General features: G+C 46.7%; 1 protein-coding gene across 1 annotated transcript in view; it reads left to right on the top strand.

The window, feature by feature from the left end:
* Positions 1 to 8,352: 8,352 nt before the first annotated feature.
* Positions 8,353 to 20,068, top strand: part of MTFP1 (mitochondrial fission process 1) — a 162,790-nt gene continuing 151,074 nt past the window's right edge. The window contains exon 1 of the mRNA XM_069619312.1: positions 8,353 to 8,643. Within this exon, the coding sequence (XP_069475413.1) occupies positions 8,562 to 8,643 (82 nt within the window). The 5' untranslated portion in view covers positions 8,353 to 8,561. The remainder of the gene's footprint in view (positions 8,644 to 20,068) is intronic.

Genomic DNA, 20,068 nt, shown 5'->3' on the forward strand with positions numbered 1-20,068 from the left:
GGGTACGTCCTTTATTTGTGGGTAGGCTCTTTGATGTGTTGGGTAAGGCCGAAATCTGTTAATGTGCTTGCTAGGTCAAGGGCTTTAGTGTCATTCACATCTTGGTACCCTAGATTGAAATCGCCAAGTAGAAGTATTTGTGAATTAGCCTTAGTATTGGTGGCAAGGATGGATGAAATGTCCTCAATGAACGTGGAGATGGGACCCGGAGGCCTATAAATAAGGTGCACTGTAGCAGTTTGGTTGGGAGAGATGGGTAGTATGATAGAGAGTAGTTCCGCAGATGGGATCTGGAGGCTAGGGATGGTTCTTAAGTCAAGTAAACTTTTGAAAATGAAGGCTAGGCCTCCACCTTTTGTTTAATTGGTATCCCTATCGCATCTGATGATGGAGTAGTTGTCAGGGATTGCCAATGACAAGGAGGGGCCTGCTCTGCATGCAGCCAGGTTTCTGAGATAGCAAGGAAGTCTACATTTTCTGAAGTGATCAGTCTGCAATGTCAAGGGCATGCGCAGAGAGGGATCAGGCATTGATGAGCGCGCCTTTGATGCTAATGTCATTGGCGTTGGTGATGCTGGTAGCCAGGAGAGCTGGGATGGTTTTGTTGGTCGCCAACGCAGTGGGCGAGTTATTCCATGGTGGAGGGTTGTTCTTATGCACTGAGGATTTCAAGTTAGAGTGAGGGTGCCGTCGGTAGGTCACATGGTGGAGTCTAGATGCTCGTCTCTGGTTTCTAGCGTGAGTGGTGCACGGTTGGCTTGTGGTATGTAAAATCTGATTGGTGGCAATTAAGGGAGTAGCCTGGCGTGAATCCAATAGGCTGCTTGTAAGAGTGGATAGACTTGGGGTAGACATGCAGAGTCTGGTGCCTAGTCTCAGATTTTGGGCGTGGATGGAAGGAGGATGATTAGGTCTAGACACTTTGCTGTTTATGCAAAGGGTCTGATTGTGGGTTTGCATGGCATTGTCTCGAGCCAAGTCTCAAATTTCTGAAGTGAGTTGGACAGGGTTGATTTGGTGTGGGTTTTGATGCAAAGTGTTGTATCCAAAGGGATGGTGCGTTCAGGTAGGGATCGGCGCACTTTCATTCCCGATCCCGTTTTCTATATTATCTCCAGTATAACCATGGTTATGTGAAAACATTAAAGCTCTGAAATTGTTCCCCAGCCCCCCCCAATTTCTCATGGTATCCTCTTTTCACTCTCCCCACCTCTACCCTGACCCCAGTTCATCCTTTTTCCTCATCCAAACGGCATTTTTCCACTTCACGTTTTCAGCTAACCAAGGTAATACTTGTTATAACCCTGGTTATCACTTGCATGGAACAAAAAAAAGGGTAGTGTTTTAGTTTATGAAAAGCCTCTTTGCTGCAACGCACCATGATATAGGTATAATTTAAATAACAATAAAAGCTACTCACCAGAATAACCCCGGACTGCCTAGGTTGTTTTGTACCTGGTCCAATTCCATCCAGCTGTTTTTGTCGTGTGCTGCGTGCAGAAATGTTGACTTCTTCTCTATGGGTAAATCATTTTTTATCGAATCTTTCCCAAAATAAGTATAGAGAGAAACTAAATAGAGGAATTGTAAGGGCGGATTTGTAAAAAACAAATGTTTTTTAAAAGATTGTAATAAATTTAAAAAAATATAGGAATTGTTTTCCCTTATCTCATTTTGTCCCTCATGTCGTGTAAGAACTGTTGGTATGTACCTGTCATTTGCCATGGGATATGTGAGATTGTGAACATTGCATGGCATTGGCTGAGTTATGGTTACTGCTTTGCACTGCTCATGACGCACTTGGAAATAATGCTTACAGCCCTTTTGGGCTACGTTTTGAGCTTCGCCCTGAAAACAAAAAATACTCAATCCAAAGGTTAACCAAAGCTGCACTTAATAACAATGTGTAGTGAATGTCTTTGTGTTTTAATGATATAAAATAATCCAAAAATAGTGCCCACTGGATATCGCCCTGTGGGTGGCTGAGCCCCACATACCCACAGTACCTACTGATCATGCCCAATGAACACTCTGTCCAACTTCGCAGACCGCAAACACACCCACAGTGGCCACTTGGCATGGCATTTTCTAAATGCGGATCAATTGCAGAATCGGCAAACTTTATCACAAAATCAATAATGCTTTGTTAAACAGCACCAGATTCCACCTCTTAGAAACGCCCTAGCTATCCGATTCATTGGAGTATGCCGCATTGTACAGCTATATACATTTTTCCAAAATAGGGTAATTGCCTTTTGATCCTAACTTGATGTATATTTTAAGTGTAACATTGTTTATTTTGGTAGGTTGTCCATGAGAACATCAGACTTTGTTGGTTGGCAGTGTGGACTCCTTTCATTGCTTATCATCTTGTTTTTTTTAATATTTATTTTTGGTTTGTAGGCCAATCTAATTTATTTGCAGTGTCATATGGCAAATGGGAGGCACACACAGACTGCACACAAGGGAGCTCATGTTCCAAAGAGACGTAACGTAAATGCAAGGTGTACAAGCCTTGCATCAGGCTTTTACATCTTCCATTGAGGCCATGGCTCATTTTCAATCATTGGCATGGCAGAGGGTAGGGGTGGACTGCAACATGCATTTCTGCCACCTCCCTTCCGCTCTGCCATACAAATGATCCTGCATTTGTGCCAGCATGGTTTTTTATGCCGGTGCAAATGCTGTAGATCCCTATGGGGTCTGCCAGCTTTATGCACCAGCGTAAAGCCAGCGGACCACATGGGGATCCATTGCAAACTCTGCTTGTCATGGCAGGCAGTGTTTCATTGTAACTGGGAACACTGCTTATCAAGCGCGCATGGCAAGCAGCATTCACAAGCAAAGTTAAACACTGCCTGGCATGCAAGCATTTGTTTATTGGTTGCATGTCTATCGATCATTTTTATTGCTTTGAATCATTTTTTCTCAATTCTTTTTGCTCAAATGGTTTTTTATTAAAAGTGGGGTAGACCCTCTGCACTCGCACACTGCCTCTACATACCCTCCCACCCTGCCCCACCAATATTCCCTAACCCCAACTCACCATCTAATTCGAGTAGAAAAATTAAAGACAATATGATTAGAGAAAAAATAAAACAATCAAAAGATCTACTTCCTTTTTGTGATGGGTGTGGATTGGTTGGGGTGTTAGTGAGCATAGGGTACAGCTGGACCTGGAAGACATAAGTTGGAGGTATGTGTTTAATTAGCAGATTGAATGTTTTGTTTGTGTGTTGATGTTGAAATAATTCATTGCACTTTCAGATTCACTGTTCACAAAAGATGCAGCTTTTACTGAGCATTAGGGCTCATTGGAAACACCGCTACTTAGGGCCTCATCACTGTGGGATGCATTGAGCCACTAGGCTCTGCCCTGCAACATCACTGTGTGCTGCTTTCACCAGAAACAACAGAATGGCCGCCAGAAAGCCCTATGCATGCTAAAAACCTCTGAGATGTGCGCAGGAAAACTGGAAAAATAGGCTGCCAATCTACTTTGCCTGTTTGTCTATTTTAGCAAAGAACATTTTAAACAAAGTGTTTTAAAGTGAACTGATGCCAGCCACAGAACTTCAAAGGCAAATTCCACAGCGTGCCCCAAACCAAGGTGCCTTCCTTTTCCTCTCTGCCCAGGAACTCTCAGCTAGATGCTAATGAAAGGAGGAGGAGATTTTGCTCTGCTTCTCTGGGGAGAGACAATAGGTTTCCAGGACTGAAAGGGAATGCAAATTCAAGTGTCAACAGAAACAACTGCCAGCAGGAAGAGAGGCCTGGATTGCTCTTGGCCCAGCAAACCTTGGGGGCGAGACCAGACAGATATGTGTATCTTAAACCACAAGAAAGTATCTTTTTGAAAAAGACTCACAGAGAGCTGTGCAAAATGTGTAAAAATCTGTAAAATATAGGTTGTTAACATGAAAATTCTGCTCACATTTTGAAACTACTCTGAACTCTGTGCTATGTTCAGAGACAGGACTACAGAAGTTGTGATTTTGTAGCAATTGTGATGATGCTAGAAATATGAAACTTCACAGGATTATGCCCAGATTTCATGTGCAGATATGTAGAAACATGTGGCCAAATCTGACATTGGGTACCCAACCAAAAGCACAAAAAACTGTCAAATCTGAACTAGAGCTCTCACTAAGATGGGACTCGGACAGATACTTGCTCTACTAAATCTGTGATGTAAATATGTAGTGCTAGCAAGTTGGTTATATTGTAAATATGCTTTATGTGAAAAATAGATTTACTGTACAGAAACAAAGGAGAGATACTCCCTGGATAGTAAAATACAGCATCATCATGGCACCAGAGTTCCTTCTCAAATCAGGAGAGAGGACAGACCCTAACCAATAGGATTCCTAGAGGGTGTGCCTAGTATAGTTCAACCTACCCACCCCTTAGGGAAATACATAAATAGAGACAGTTTAGGACCTAGAGACACACACAGATTCACCCTTCAACTGATTACTGGTGGAGCACTTTGCAAGAAAAACCCATATCCAAGACTCCAGAACTTTGAAATCAGAGAGGCCCAATTCCAAAACTGAACCCTTCTCAGCTTGGCCTTTAAAATCTTGAAACCTGATTTTACCCCCAGACTTCCAAGGGGCACAACAAAAAGAACAGCCTGGCTGTACTGTTTCTGCCTTCTCGCCAAGAACTCTTGCTAGAATCCAGAGATCCAAACCAGTAGAGCAGAGCTGTAACCTGATAGCTGCAACCCAGAACCAACCTGTCAGATCCAGTCTAGAGTGCCGTGCAGTGTCCAGAGTGCGGTGCTGAGTGCAGAACCTAGCGTCCTGAATCCTGTCCGGTGGGCTGGCAGAATTCCAGTCCAGAAATCTTTGACCAGATCCTTGACGGGCCTATTCCATACAGTAGTTGTGAGTATCTATAGCATAGAATTGTCCATAGCCAGTATCTTATCCATAAGTATCCCTATCCAAATCCTTCTATCATATATAGAACTGCATTGCAAAAAATCTCTTGTTTTCCTGAATCTTTCTCTCATCTATATAGTCCTTTGGTAATGGTAGTGATAATATCATCTTTGCGCTCATATATTTTCTGAAGAAAGACAAGCGTCTCGGCAGGTAGAAACCATCCGGAGACGTCGCTGGATTGGTGGCTGTACTGTCGTGTAGCTTGTGGCTTCATCGCCTACCTAGTATAAAGAAATTCCTGTTGGTAATTCAAAAGTGCATCTTTCATTGAAAATCTTGACTCTTTCTGAGAAAAACCGACATCTACTAAAACCTCCGTAACTTATGTACAGTGTATGCTAGAAACGAAATTTAAGTGTCAAATTGAAGCTAACATCCCCAGCTTTCCAACGGATCCAAAAAGCATTCCAACTCCTTCTAGTTTTCCCGCAATCTCGTTTCTCGGGCGTGGAAATGTTTGCCGCAAATTTTTCGTTTAGCTCAATTTCATCACGTGTAAAACAGCTGTTATTTGCATCCAAACTCAGGATCAAGTGTTCAATCTGCTAGTGACTCAATAATCATTGCTACTGTTTACCTGAAACTATACAAAGCAGCTCCCACTAGTATTGAAACCTATTTAGTGAATTAAATCTATTTTTCAGTGTTTTTAACCATTCATTCAAAGCCACATTCAAAAGCATTTGACCTGTTTGCAATAATTCCTGTTTCTCTCTCTATGCTTGCTGGGGGAATTGGGATTGAAACTGTATTGTTGAATTTCCTAAACCTGGGTTCTCTCCTTCCATATCTTTATCTTGCATATTGGGGGGATTGTGAAGTTGTGTTTGAGTGGTGTGTGAGTCATTGCTGGGGACATGGCTCTCGGAATTCCATGTCACCAGGAAACAGAAGTTTCAGTGTCTTTTTTGATGTGTGTGATGTTATGGTGTATTTTTTTTTACATAGAAATGTGACCTGTAATGTTTGAAATTGTACATTAGATAATGAGAGTAGGGCGTTTAAGTATGGTTTTTAGTGCAGTTCAAGTATGAGTTGTAAAATGGTTCCTAGCAGCTGTATCTATAATTAGGTAGGCAATGTGGGATATTACTGTGTGGTTTTCTTTGCTTCTTCATGTAGTCTGTTTGAGTGTGGAGTTGTCTTGTTGTGTGGTGTCTAGTTGTTTGTGTGTGTGGGTTGGGTGTTGTGGATAAATGTGTGAATTGCAATGTATTTTGCAGAATTGCTTTTGTTACTCCAACATCAGGGATGTCATTTCATCAAAATGCCATGGGTAGCGGAAGTGACATCACAGGACCCTTGACCTCTGATGACATCACAGGAAGTGATATCATTTGACTCCACCCCAAAGTGATATCACAGGAAGAAATGGAATGCAACCTTTCACCCCTTAGCAAAACAGGAAAAGGCATCACATAGCCTTGTTCCTAAGTACACTACAAAAAATATGGTTACGATATCACTATAATGTGGAATACATTTCATACAAGAATGAATCACCATTTGTATAATTTAGATCAGTGTGTATAGGCCCATATTACCAAATTACTGTGAATGCATGCAGACGTCCATGGCCAAATGATAATGATGTTATTATATAGCACTTGTGCTTAAGTGTTTTATATAGAGCAAATATACATACAATATCACCCAACCTGTGTTGGTACTCATTTATCGACCTCAGAAGGATGAAAGGCTGAGTTGGGGTGTTTAAGAATAGACTAAACCAATGACTCACTCCCTGAAGTGTGCCTGAAATAAACCTTTAATGAGTCTAGCAATTACTGTATAGAATTCCAGAAAGACAAATTATTTGGTATTCCTATTCTTTCTTATTCTAGGGTCACTGTTGAAAGTGTTAGACTTGTGGAACCCCTGTTCTTATTTTTCTTCTTTTTTTTAAGGGACCTGAACAAGAAATCCAGCCACTCCAGAAGCAAAGAGCCACATGGTGCTGGGCACAGCCCAGGACCTTGCATTAAAAAAACATATTTAAAAACTTTTTTTAGGTGTAGCAAGGGAGAACACAGGGGTAGCAGTTGCGACCCCCTGGTGATCCCTAAATGCCGTGCCTGTCCAACATTACATTGAATGTGTTCCAAGTTGGGTGTGGTGGCTGAGGAAGTTATTGTGCTGGGTGGTATAAACTTTATTGCTGTTTGGCTCTCCACACCTACTGCACTGCACACATGTAAAGAAATAGCAATTCATTTCTTTATCCTTAAAAAGTGAATATCTTGAATTTGGCTAATCTGATTCCTGCACTTGTTTAACATTGGTTGTGCTGGTTGCCAGATATTCATTTAATTTAGTTTGACCCTCCAAATTTACTGAGCACGTGCTCTATTGTTGGGTTTCTGTATGGGTGATATAAACATCATTTTGTTTGGTCAGCCCTTTTTGTAAGCACCTCCTGGAGGTACCTCGAAATATGGATACTTCTTTGGCCTTAAAAAGTGAATATCTAGAGTTTGGCTGATAGAGTGGCCAATGATTAAAAAGTCTGAAGTGCGCACTCGCCTCCCTCACACGCCCAAGAGATGAACTGGGAGGAGAGTGGAAGGGAGGAGGGGCCGAATGGGCGTGGCTCCAGCCTGCAAAAAGCAGGCGTTAAAGCACCAACCCGCTAAGGGACCTCGTAGCAAGGCGGTAATGGTTAACGGTCACCGTTACCATTAACGGTGACCGTTAACCATTACCGCCTCCCGTGTAATGAGGCCCAGTATGTCTTCATAAAATCCAAACCTGGTAATTTGCATAAAAGCAAAGTGCATTAGGGGAACATAAGAATGTCCACAATTTTAAATGCGAAACATGTCTTAAAGTGATTCAGTAAGAAACCCTTTTGAGCGAATGAATGTAAGCTCGGCTCTGCAGGTTTAATTGATCACACTACTCACCCTAACAAAAAAGGTTTGTACATTGCATGACATATATACCAGTTGATACAGTATGTGAGTTTTTGACTGTTACTTTTGTTTTCAGTGTCTCATGCTGAATCTATGGAAAGTGTTCCCTCGTTTAAACGTGGGGATTCAGGACAAATCTTACAGGCCGGGTGGGTGTCGTGAGCCCTGGGTCTGGGGAGCCCCCGTCTTGTTCCAGCCCATTTCCTGCGAAGTTTCTGTAATGACAGCTGTGTTCAGCCATGTTGGTTACACACTGATTTGAAACATATAACATTCTGAAAGGCAAAGACGCAGCAAATGAAGCTTTCTCCGGGGAAGTCTGTGTTCTTCCTTCAGGCACACACACTTTGAAGTTGATAAGGTGAGATTACATTGTCACATCTATGAATGCAGCATGAGGAATCGGCGCGATTGTGTTATTGGTGAGTGAGAAAGGTGCCAGTAGGCTTCTACGCTGTAGAACACGAACTCAATTTGAAACGGTGCTCGGTCGGTTCTTAGTTCCACGTTGTCACACACGGGTACACACCGGCGTGTTTCTTGGCATGACGAAAAATGCGTAATTTGTTGACACTCCCTCGGGCTGCCCTTCCAAGCGCGCAGCCAGGATGCCCCTGTGAGGCTGTGCCTTCACCTAAGCAGAGGGACTGAAGGACAGCGGCGCCGGCAAGCACTCTTTACGCCACCCCGTTCCAGCATGGGCCCCCATGCCCAGGCCCCCCACGGAAGTCCCCCAGCACACAAGGACATCTACAGGGACACCTGGGTGCGATATCTGGGTGAGTGAGACAGCGCCGGGGTCAAGAAGTTGCTAGGAAGCCCCACGGGGGAAAAAGGGGTGGGGCAGGGGAGCTTGGTGTTATATGGACCCGTGGGTGGGTGTAGTCCCAGCACACTACCCACATCCCCCGTCCCCGACCAGGGTCCATATCGGACACCAGAGAAGCGTTCTTGGCAGAGCATCGTTTGATATTGAATGACTACTCTGTGAGGTGTGAAAGGTCGCGCCCAAGGTCACCAGACACCACAAGACTCCTGAGTAGCAGAATGTTAACTGCTGCAGAGTTGTAGACTCGCTAGCCTTGGACGAGACCTCATCCCAGCATGGGCAAAAAGAAGAAACCGAAGCATGAAACAGCCAAATTCCAATTCATACGAATGTTGTTATCAGGAAAAGTTACCCAAGCGTCCCCAAAGCTATTACACCAACATTTCTACATTATTTACACATTCACATACATGCCATACACATCATGCCACACAATAATCTAGATCCCCGTTCATCTTTATATCATTTGCAAAAGTTCAGTATATGCTTGTCATTAACTTCCAGATCTTGCAGCTGTTTCTTTTGTCTGCCTTTAGTGGAATATTTAATTTGCATTCCCTTTTCCTTGCGAAGTCTGCTTTCTTGTCGGGGAGCATCTTCAAATAACGTTTGTGCCCTACCTCTGTATCTCAAACTGAAGGAAACACCTCTTGCTTTCTATTTCGCACTGACTGCGGCGTCTGCCCTCTCTGAGTTTAAACTTCTGCATTAACTCCACGTCCACTCTTCCTCGTCCCAGTACTTACCTCATGCGGCCCCTGCCTCCGACACAGGACCTTCTTCTATTTCTTTAAATCCCTATAACTCCTCCCCCACTTCCACGTCACTCAGTTTAATTTTTCCTGACTCTGGCAGGTTGGACCTTTTCTTCCCGGTGCGGGGCACCGGGGAGCACCGATTGCTGGCCCCCTTGGGGGGGCTGTGTGGTGGGGCCCTCAGCTCCCTCAGGTGCAGCGCTGCTCCTGGGTCCCCTGCAGGGCTTGGGGTCACAGTTGAGCGGCATTGCCTCGCTTGGTTCTTTGCTCGGCTCCAGACCGCAGCGCGAGTATTGTGTCCCGGGTCCTGCATGGCCCGGGGGAAGGTAAGGAGAGGGGAGGACTGGGCTTGATGTTTTTCCCCTCTCCTCCTGTTTTGGCCATCTTGATTAGACGGCCGTTTCCTCGTGCTCTTTGTACACATCTTTATTGGAAATGATGGGAAGCACTTGGCAGTATGGGCTAGCCTTGCCTTTTGTTGTGAGGCCTTTCTGCTTCTTGTCGTAGGGTGACAGTGGCAGAGAGTATTTGAAAGTGCGGGAGCTCTGTTCTGTCGCAGGTATGTCACATACCACCCGCTCCTCAGATACACACAGCCCAGGATGCAACAGATGTTAGCTGCATTCTCTGGGGGAAGGTAAGGAGAGGGGAGGACTGTGCTTGATATTTTTCCCCTCTCCTGCTGGTATGGCCATCTTGACTCCTTCGACAGGCCGTTTTCCTCATGCTTTGTGTACACATCTTTATTGGAAATGATGGCAAGCACTTGGCAGTATGGGCTAGCCTTCCCTTTTGTTGTGAGGCCTTTCTGCTTCTTGTCGTGGGGTGACTGTGGCAGAGAGTATTTGAAAGTGCGGGGGCTCTGTTCTGTCGCAGGCATGTCACATACCACCCACTCCTCAGACACACACAGCCCAGGATGCACCGTATGTTGGCTGCATATATTGCGTGCTGCCTGTGACAGCGGCGCAGATTTGGACACGTCTGCAAGGGACCGGAAGGGTACCGGCCTGGCATGGTCTGCACTTCGGGTTCGAGTCTCAGCAGTGCTGACTTGGCCCTTCATCCTTCCTAGACCCACGCATTGGAACCATTTAGAGCATGGGGCTACCAGCTACTGGATACAGGGCTCAAGCCACCTCTGTCATGTGGCGAGTTAGTGGTGTGTTTGGGTCTGTGCTAGCTATGGACGCAGACTCCTTGTCCTGTCCTCTTCCTCTGAACTGCGTGAGGGAAGGTCAAAGGAGTTGATTTTCTTTCCCTTGTCCGGCATGGAATTATGGAAAATGCATCATGGAAGTTACGACCATGTATATGGTTCCCAGTGTCTCTTCTTTTAGGGCCTAGGTCCTCCAGTGCCGACGTGTTGCTTTCACACCTCCTCTCAGACTTGTGGGAAGTGATAGGGCACATGGTGGCACATGTCTGTGCTTAGAGGGGTTCTCAGATCCCCTTGGTGCCGGTGGAGGGGATGTCACTTCAGTGGGTTTTCCAGTATAGGCATACCCCAGGTAGGGGGTTGCCTTTGATGTCTGCTATCCGGGATGGATTGCTTTGCCCCGCTTTGTGACAGTACTCTGCCCTTTTTATGCCAGCCTGGTGGCTCCTCTGTCTGCTGAGGGGGCCATGGTCTGCTGGACTTCTGGGCTGTCCTGTATCTTCCTTTTGATAGGTCGGATCTTTTTGTGGGCTGACAAGCATGCTGTTATATTGTGGTGCAGGCCTGCTTCAACGTCCTGTGATTTTCCTCTGGTGCAAGTGCAGTGACTGGTGGTTTTTCCCTGGCTCCTCGTCTCTATCTTCTCAAAGGTGTATGGGACCGGTGGGGTTCGGCTCGGAGGGGGGTATCAGTTGCCGTTCCTGTCTCCTCCTGTCCAGGTTTGCATGGTTAGGATTTTGGTACCCAGCTCACGGTCCAAGTAGTTGGCCATGGGATCCATTCTCTCCGAATGGTTGTTGTGGGTTACTGACTTGCCCGTTCCTCTCCCTGTTCAGGGTCAAGTTTTCTACTTGCGGGTGTTCCTTCTCCCTATGCCTTCTATGTGTCACCTGCTTATGGGTCTCAAGGCCCTGCACTGCTTGTCCGGACGGAACGCTTCAACGTGGGGGCTTTGCAGAACGTACTCTGGATGTTGTGCGGGGGGTGCTTGCTGGCTGTTCTGGGCTGGGTTATCAGAAGGCAGTATGTCTCGGCTCGCCTGTTGCTGAAGTTACGGGGCACGTGGCGTCTTGTGTGTTTTCCAGTTCCTTGAGCCCGTCTTCAGTTACGTCCCCTGGTGTCTTATACTCTCTCCCACTGGCTCCTGACGTCTCAGCTTTCATAGTTTTGTTTTCAGTGTCCCCAGCGCTGCAAGTCTCCCTGCTATGGTGGCGGGGGGTTTCAGCTCTACAGGCTGAGGTGTGCATGGTCCTTCCTCTTGTGGCATCTCTTACTACTGACGCCAGCAGAATGGGTTGGGGGGGTCTACATTGGGCACCTCTCTGCTCAAGGGTTGTGAGATCTGGGGAGAGCCGGCGATCATCCAATTGGCAAGAGGTGTACCATTGTCCAAGCTCTGGTGTACTTTGAGGAGTTGCTGGACGGTCGGCGGTTTTGGTCCGATCGGACAATACGACGGCCTTGGGATATGTCAACTGCAAAAGGGGTTCCGGCCGCTCCTTGAATGCTCTGGCAGCGCTAATGGGCACCTGGGAGGAATCTCATCTGGTGTCTCTGGTGGTCTCACGTATCAGAGGGGTGGACAATTTTCAAGCGTATCTTCTCAGATTCCGGTTTTAACTCCTCTGCGGAACTGGTCCTGTTGGCCCAGGTCTTTGCAGTGACCTGCGTCGGATTAGGGTCCCCGGTTCTAGACCTGTTTGCATCCCCGGCCTCAGCAGAAGTTCCCCTTTTCTGCTCTCGGTTTCAGGCCGAGGGGATTGGGGGACGGACGCCCTCTCTGTACAGTGGCCTTGGGGTTTTCCTTTATGCCTTTCCGCCTATTCCCCTTCTGCCCCGGGTGGTTTGGCACATCAGAGTGTCCAGGGTGGCTGTGTTGTTGTTAGCTCAGTTCTGGTCCCGCCGGAGTTGGCTCCCCTCTCTGTTGGAGCTTCGGTCCTAGGAACCTTGGCTGGTTCCGAGGTGGCCTTGTCCCCTTCAAGGGGATCTGCGGTTGGAAGTTCACCGGATGCAATGAGCAGTGTGGATATTGCTCAGTTTAGGTTGATATCTCAGGGGTTCTCAGATCCTGTAGTTGAGTCCATAATGGATGATCTTAGACCCTCCACTCTGAAGGTGTTCGTCAGGCATTGGGGCCATTTCCGAGACTGGTATGGGATCCCTCCCCTGCGTTCTGGCCTCTCTGCTATCCTTCGATTCCTCCAGGAGGAGTTTTGAAAGGGGCCTGGCAGTTTTTTCCAGTCTTCGCTCTCACTGGGCCTCCATGAAATTCCTTTTGGGGGACTCTGATGGACACTTGGATGGGGAGGTGTTGGTGGGGAAGTTGTTCCAGGGGTTTTCTTCTTCCCGTCCTTGTGATGATAAAGGGCTTCCCCTCGGGATCTCCCTCTTGTATTACGGTTCCTTCAAGGACTTCCTTTTGAGCCCTTTTCCGAGATTGATATCCAACATCTTACACTGAAATCTGCCTTTCTTATTGCCCTCGCTTCTGCCCATAGGCTTGGGGAGATTGGGGCTCTCTTATGTCACCTTCCTTTCCTGAGGGTGCTTCCAGACTCGGTGCTGCTGAGGTGTGGTCCGAAGTTCCTCCCTTAAGATGTATCTCGGTTTTCACACCTCTCAGGATCTGGTTCTCCCTGACTTCTTTCATGATCCGAGAATGCCTGAGAAGGTGGCTGGCTTAACATGAGTATTTGGCTAGGTTTGCTTTTTTCCACCAATCTGATAGTCTTCTGATTGCTTGTGGTCTGGCTGGGGCTGGGCATAACGCATCTGTGGTTTCCATTTTCCGGTGGTTCCGGGTTGTGATCTCCAGGGCCTATGTGGCTTCTGGCCTGCCTGTGCCTGCGCACGATCAGGGGCGGTCCGCCAGGGGTTTGGCGGCTTCCTGGGCCAATGCAAGGAGGGTTTTCTCTGCAAGAGATTTGTATGGCTGCCGCCTTGGCTGGTCTAGGCATTTTCATCAACCGCTATGGGTTGAGTTTCTCCCACTTGGGGGTTGCTTCCTTCGTGGTTGGAGTTTTGTCTGTGGGGATGTGAATTAAGAGTTATTGTGGGTGTGTTTTGCTGCACTGTTTTTGGCTCTGTCTCATTGGGACCTTTTCCCCATTGCTGCTTTGGTATACCTCATGAGGTAAGTACTGGGACGAGGAAGAGTGGAGATGGAGGTAATGCTGATTATTTACTGGTAATCTTCATTACTCCTAGTCCTACACTTCCTCGTCACAGTGCTGACGACCATCCTTACCCTCCCTGCGGGGAAGGTCCCATGCTCCGGCTTGGTAATATGAAACTGAGTGATGTGGATGTGGGGGAGGAGTTATAGGGATTTAAAGAAATAGAAGAAGGTCCTGTGTCGGAGGCAGGGGCCTCATGAGGTAAGTACTGTGATGAGGAAGAGTAGGACTAGCAGTAATGAAGATTAGCAGTAAGTAAACAGAGCATCAACCTGTTTCGCGTCCAAGTTTGCGCATTGAGGCCATACCAATGGAGAAATGGTGCTATATAAATGACTGCAATAGAATACAATCAGTAAGTCTGCAATTGGTGTGCCTGTGGTAGGTGAAATACAGCAGCGCGACTGGCTTGTGAATTTTGAAAGTGGTGGGTGTAAATGTATTGACCAAATGTCTCCTAAACATTCGAGTTCCTGCCTGTAACCTTGAAGGGCCCGATTAGCTTGACACCAACAGCTGGCTAGCTGGACCTTCTTCTGAGTGCCCAGGCCAACTGGTGTTACACAAAGGGGCCTTCTGGCAATAGCTCCTGTGCATGGGAGCGTGTGCGTACAGGACCATCAGAACGTATTTAAAGCTTAACGGGTCATATGTAATGGACAAAAAGTTATCTTTTTATTCTCGTGTGGAATTTGGATTTGTGACTCGTTCCCCAGAGTTAGCCACTGCTTCATGTGAGAAAGCTGACACCCAGGAGCTGCTTTTAGCACTTTCTCATCAAATCTTCATTTTGATTGCTTCATTTTACAGCTCACTTCTATGGGTCTTATTGGATATGAAGCCCATAGGACTCTAAGGGAACGCATGAAATAGATACTTCATCAGCCAGAACTAACCTGTGGTTGATACCGTACCGAAACCATTTTACTGCAAATCCCATGAAATGGGATTTTTAACATCGAATTTAACTGAAATTATAGATGGGGGTTTGGTGTCTACGTTAAGGTGGTCTCCTCCTGCATACATTGCCGAAGAAATGGGTCCAAAAAAAAAAAATAATGTTATGGGACTCAAAGTAAAACGTTTCATGTTGTGAGGTAGATCCGTGAGGCTCAGCGGCTCGTTCCTCTAACAGAGACGCAAAAAAACCCAAAAAAAAACAATATTTGATTGCATCCTCCACTTACTTGACCCCCAATTTTGTCAGGGGTATCATTAGTAGGGGAGGCCTGTGGGAGACCAAGCATAACACATAGAAAGAAATGTGTTTGTGTGTGTGTTGTTGTACACACTGTAAGACCTCCCGCTCCAAATGCAACCATAGAGCTGGTGTTGGCCTTCTGCCTTCTCAACGTTTTCCGCCCCTCGTATGACGCAAGTGCTTTGGCATAAAGTGCTGTTGGTTAACTGACACATTCTGCTAGTTGAATCCAGTTGCATTTATTTGCGATGCCTAAATAGGGAAAAAGCCCACTCTTTCTAGTCTTTTACGCGCCCCAAGTATGGGCCTCAATTGAATAGGTTTTTACCCTCAAGCGCATAACACAAGATTTATTTGCTAGTGTTCAACTTTTAGATTATGTGCCTTCTTATAGGTTACATAATGATGCTCCAACTTCTGGTGTGCGATTGCTATGCGGGCCATCAGGAATGCATCATCTGCATAGGAGAAACGGGCATAACTTGATCTTCAAAGGGCGGAACATCCAGAGTCTCTTGATCCAGCTCTTTAAAGAAGGAGCTTATATAGCCGGTAAGATGGCTCAGCGTGATTAGCGCTCGTTGCTGTGATCTGTGTTTGATCTGCAGGTCACAGGTTTCAACCCTGGCAAGGTCGACTCAGTCTTTCATTCTTCTGAGTTTGATAAAGTGGGTACCAATTTCAGACCTTCTTATGGGTGACCCAGTTCATCAGACCACCACATCATGTGTGCTGAGAGTGTTGCACTCACATGAAGAGTGCTCCAGGGACGTCATTTGGGGGTCCCCAAGGGTCTCGGCTGCAACTCCTGTGGTCTCCCTTGCTAACCCCCCTAATCCCCCAAAAAAAGAATAATACATTTTGTATTCTATTTGTTTTTTTTTTTAATGGAGGTGCCTGGGCTGTGGCCAGCAAGAACCAAGTGGCTCTTTGTATCTGGAGTGGCTTGCTTTCTTGTTCAGGCCTGTTAAAAAAAACAGGGGGTTCCACAAGTATAACACTTTGAGCAGCGACCCTAAATAAGCAAGAATAGGAATAACAAATACATTGGGCCTCATTACGACTGTGGCGGCCACGGAAGGAATGGTGCCCGTAAGGGACCGGCACCGTTCATTCCGGGCCGCCACATTACGAGTTTTGCAGCAGGTCCCGCTCTGTACGCCTGGCCAGAGCAGACCAGACGTGCAGAGCGGGTGCCCGCTAGCATACCAGGATGCTAACAGGTCCGTTGTTAGCATCCTCCCCATTCCCATTTGAGCCCTATATGGGCTCAAATGGGAATGGGGTCGTTCCGGGTCCTGCAAAAGGGACGGGCCCTCCAAGGTTGGAATGGCCCGGTAAGTCCCCTTGCGGGACCCAGACCCAAGTTTGGAGGTAGCCATGCTGGTAATGACGGCATGGCTATCTCCAAACTCGTAATGAAGCCCTTTTGTCTTTCTGGAATTCTATACAATAACTGCTAAACTCATTGAAGGTTTATTTCAGGCACACTTCAGGGGGTGAGTCACTGATTTAGTCTGTTCTTAAACACCTCAAATTCACAATGCAGACAAACTTCCAAAAAGCATTTAGAGTAAGCATCCATTTCGGACTATGGGCCTCATTATGACCCAGGCGGTAGAGTGATAACAGCGCCGGTAGAGCTGCCGGTGCCGTTATCACTCTACCGCCTCATTACGAGTTCTGCTCGTGGGTGCCGGACTGCACGTGTGGTCTGGCCAGACGTGCTTACCAGCACCTGCGAGCAGACCAGGATGCTAACAACGGACCCGTCATTAATGGGTCCGTTGTTAGCATCCTCCCCATCCCCATTGAGCCCTATGGGGCCTCGAATGGGGATGTACCGGGTCCGGGTCTCGAGAATGGGAATTACCGGCCCGCAAAAGTCAGAATGGCCCGGTAATTCCCTTTTTTCGGGACCCGGACACAAGTTTGGAGGCAGCCATGCCGCTAAGAAAGGCATGGCTACCTCAAAACTCGTAATGAGGCCCTATGTATTTTGCTTTTTGCAAGTTGCAGTTATAGCATGTTTTTTTCTGCCGTTGTCTCTGTTACGATCATCCTAAGACATTCCATCTAGTTGTCCTCAGTCACTTGACAAAATCCTTGTGCCTAAAAGCTTGTTTACAGTGTAGAAATGTTTGACTATAGCTCATAAAGTGGCCCTTGATTTCATTGTGCCACAATTAATGCTTTGTTGTAATGTGTCTATCGTTCCTATCGCCATGGCATGTTGTTCAGGATGTTTGTTTGCATGTATGAGGTAAAGAGTGCCCGGAGTACGGGATGCTGTATGGGTGCGCTGCTTTCCCTGCGCTACTCTAAATTCTTTAATACACAGTTATGAACCCTCCCAATGGTATGTATTTTGCCAACCTCTGAAGCTTGAAAAGTAGATCCACCAGGCTTGACATGTGGTCAACTTTGCACCAAACCTGCAGATGAATTGGCCTGCTGTTACATCTCAGTTAACAGTTTAATGGTATCCACTACAGAGTGTAATTTTCTTTCTGACTTTGAGAACATTTAGACATGTAATTGCTCATTATACCATAGCCAGTAAGATGGCTATAGCTGTTAATATAGCTCAGTGGGTTGATCGCTCGCTGCTGCGATGTGTGTGTGATTTGCAGGTTCGAATCCCGGCAAGGCCAACCCAGTCTTTCATCTTTCTGAGGTCAATAAATGAGTACCAACACAGGTTGGGTGATATTGTATGCATATTTGTTCTATATAAAGGGCTTACACATTACTGCTATATAATAACATGTCATTATCATTTGGCCTTGGACATCTACCTGCCTTCATAGTCATTTGGTAGTATGGGCCTATACACCCTGATAATACCTATACGAATGGTGATGCATTCTTGTGTGAAAACTATATCCCATTACAGTGATATCGTAACCATATTTTTCATAGTGTACTTAGGAGCAAGGCTATTTGATGCCACTTGGTATTGGTCAATCACTTCCTGCGATGTCATCAGAGGTCAAGGGTCATGTGATATCATTTCCGCTACTCGTGGAATTTTGGTAAAATAACATCCCGGGAGTGCTCCCTAACTGGCAATCACCTATGAGCACCCTTTGCAACAGAGGCCGCAAGAAAGAGTATTTCTTCGGCATAGCTGTACATTCTCTGGCCCATTCCTACCACGGACTGCACGTGTTCCCCAGCTTTACACCTGCTTTGTCAGAGCTCTGTCTGTCAATATGCTCGGGGAGAAGGCAATGAACGGAAAGTGTAGCAGTTCTGAAGCGTACATTTACTTTTACATTGGGTGACCAGATTTGAAAAATAAAAAAACAGGATGGCCGATAGACATAGACATAGGACTACAGTTTTAGTGGACATAAAAACAAAAGATGCACTAAAACACAAATAGGGCTTCAATAAAACTATGATATTTTATTTATATCGCACTCATACACAGGTGTTTCAGAGCGCGACAAGGCAAGGGAGGGGAACAGGGGAGAACAAAAACAACGATATTACTAGGCCCACTGACATTGAGAATGTGCATGTGGATGGGAGAGGGGGCGGGGAAAAGTAGATGGAATGGGGGAGAAGTGAAACGTGCAGAGCAAAGGAAAAACCGGATAAATAATAATAAATACATAAATAATAAAATCAACAAAAGTGGTAGTGCAGCCAGCAAGTGGCAAGTACTGAGTTTAAGGCAGCAGACAAGGTAGGTCTGATAAGTGCAGAAGGAAAGAAAGGGGGGCTGTATGGGTACAGATACAGACCCCAGTGCACGGGGTGGCCTGTAGGCAATGCGGTAGGGTATCAGGGTGAGCCGGAACCTGGGCTCAAAGGACAGAGGGTGTCCAGGTGCACGGTGCCAGGAGAGAACGGATCAGCAGAGGAGAGGGGGGCGAGGAGAGAACCAATCAGCAGGAGAGAGGGGGGCGAAGGCAGAAGCAAAGAGGAAGGTCTTGAGGTGCTTTCGGAAACCAGGGATGGTTTTCCTCAAGTTTTAGAGTGGCAGGGAGGCTGTTCCAGAGGATGGCTCCAGCCGAAAACAGAGATCTACCCCCAGCTCGTTTCTTAGAAAAACGACTGACCCTGAAGGAGTTAGAGAAAGAGTAGCGAAGAGCTTGAGAGGTGAGGTATTTACAGAGGGATAGCTGGAGGTATTTTGGACGCAGGCCCAGAAAGCCTTGTGGACAATGCAGAGGGTTTTAAATGTAATCCTTGCATCCACTGGGAGCCAATGGAGAGATTTCAGAGCTGGAGAGATACGGTCCCAGGGCTTGAGGCCAAGGATAAGTCTTGCAGTCCTGTTGTGGATTAGTTACAGAGGGCAGAGAGAAGAGGCAGGTAGATTCAGAAAGAGGCTGCTACAATAGTCCAACCTAGAGAGAACCAGAGCTTGGGAGACTGAGCTTCTGGGGAAGGAGAGGAAAGGTAGAGTACATCTGAGGAGGTGCAGTAGGAAGTTTGACTTTTTAGAGACCTCAGAGATGTGGGTGGAGAAGGAAAGTGTAGAATCAAAAATGATCGGTTCTTAGCCTCACAGGTGGGGGGGTAGGAGGAAGGCCAAGGGAGGCCGACCAGAGAGTGAAGGGAAAAGATGGAGAAGGTGTACCGTTGAGGAGGATTTCTGTCTTGCTGGCATTCAGACAGAGATCATTGGCGGAGCACCAATCTTGAATGGCAGTAAGGCAATCAGAGATGAGAGAAGGAGAGGAGGTGGCTGAGGGAAGCCTGAATATGAGTTGAGTATCGTCAGCGTAGCACTGGAAATTTGAGCAGAAAGTGGCAATGCAGTGGGCAAGAGTTGCCAAGTATACGTTAAAAAGCCAGGGCGAGAGGTTAGACCCCTGGAGAACACCACAAGTAGAGAGGGAGATAGATGATAGGAAGGACCCAAGTTTGACCTGGGAGGGTCAATCGGAGAGGAAAGAGGTCAGCCAAGCCAGAGCCTGATCAGTGATTATTTCAAAAGGCCGTACTCTCGGAAGCTTGTTAGGTGTTTGTGAGGGTGGACCGGTGGGTGGGATCCCCCACTTATGTAGTCAGTGGGCTGGCTGTGGGGTTGGTGTTTCCGGCCCCCTGTAGGGTGAGTCCCCAGGGGG

Source organism: Ambystoma mexicanum, chromosome 10 (genome assembly GCF_040938575.1).
Source record: "Ambystoma mexicanum isolate Mex_15411 chromosome 10, UKY_AmexF1_1, whole genome shotgun sequence".
In the NCBI taxonomy this organism is placed as follows: domain Eukaryota; kingdom Metazoa; phylum Chordata; class Amphibia; order Caudata; family Ambystomatidae; genus Ambystoma; species Ambystoma mexicanum.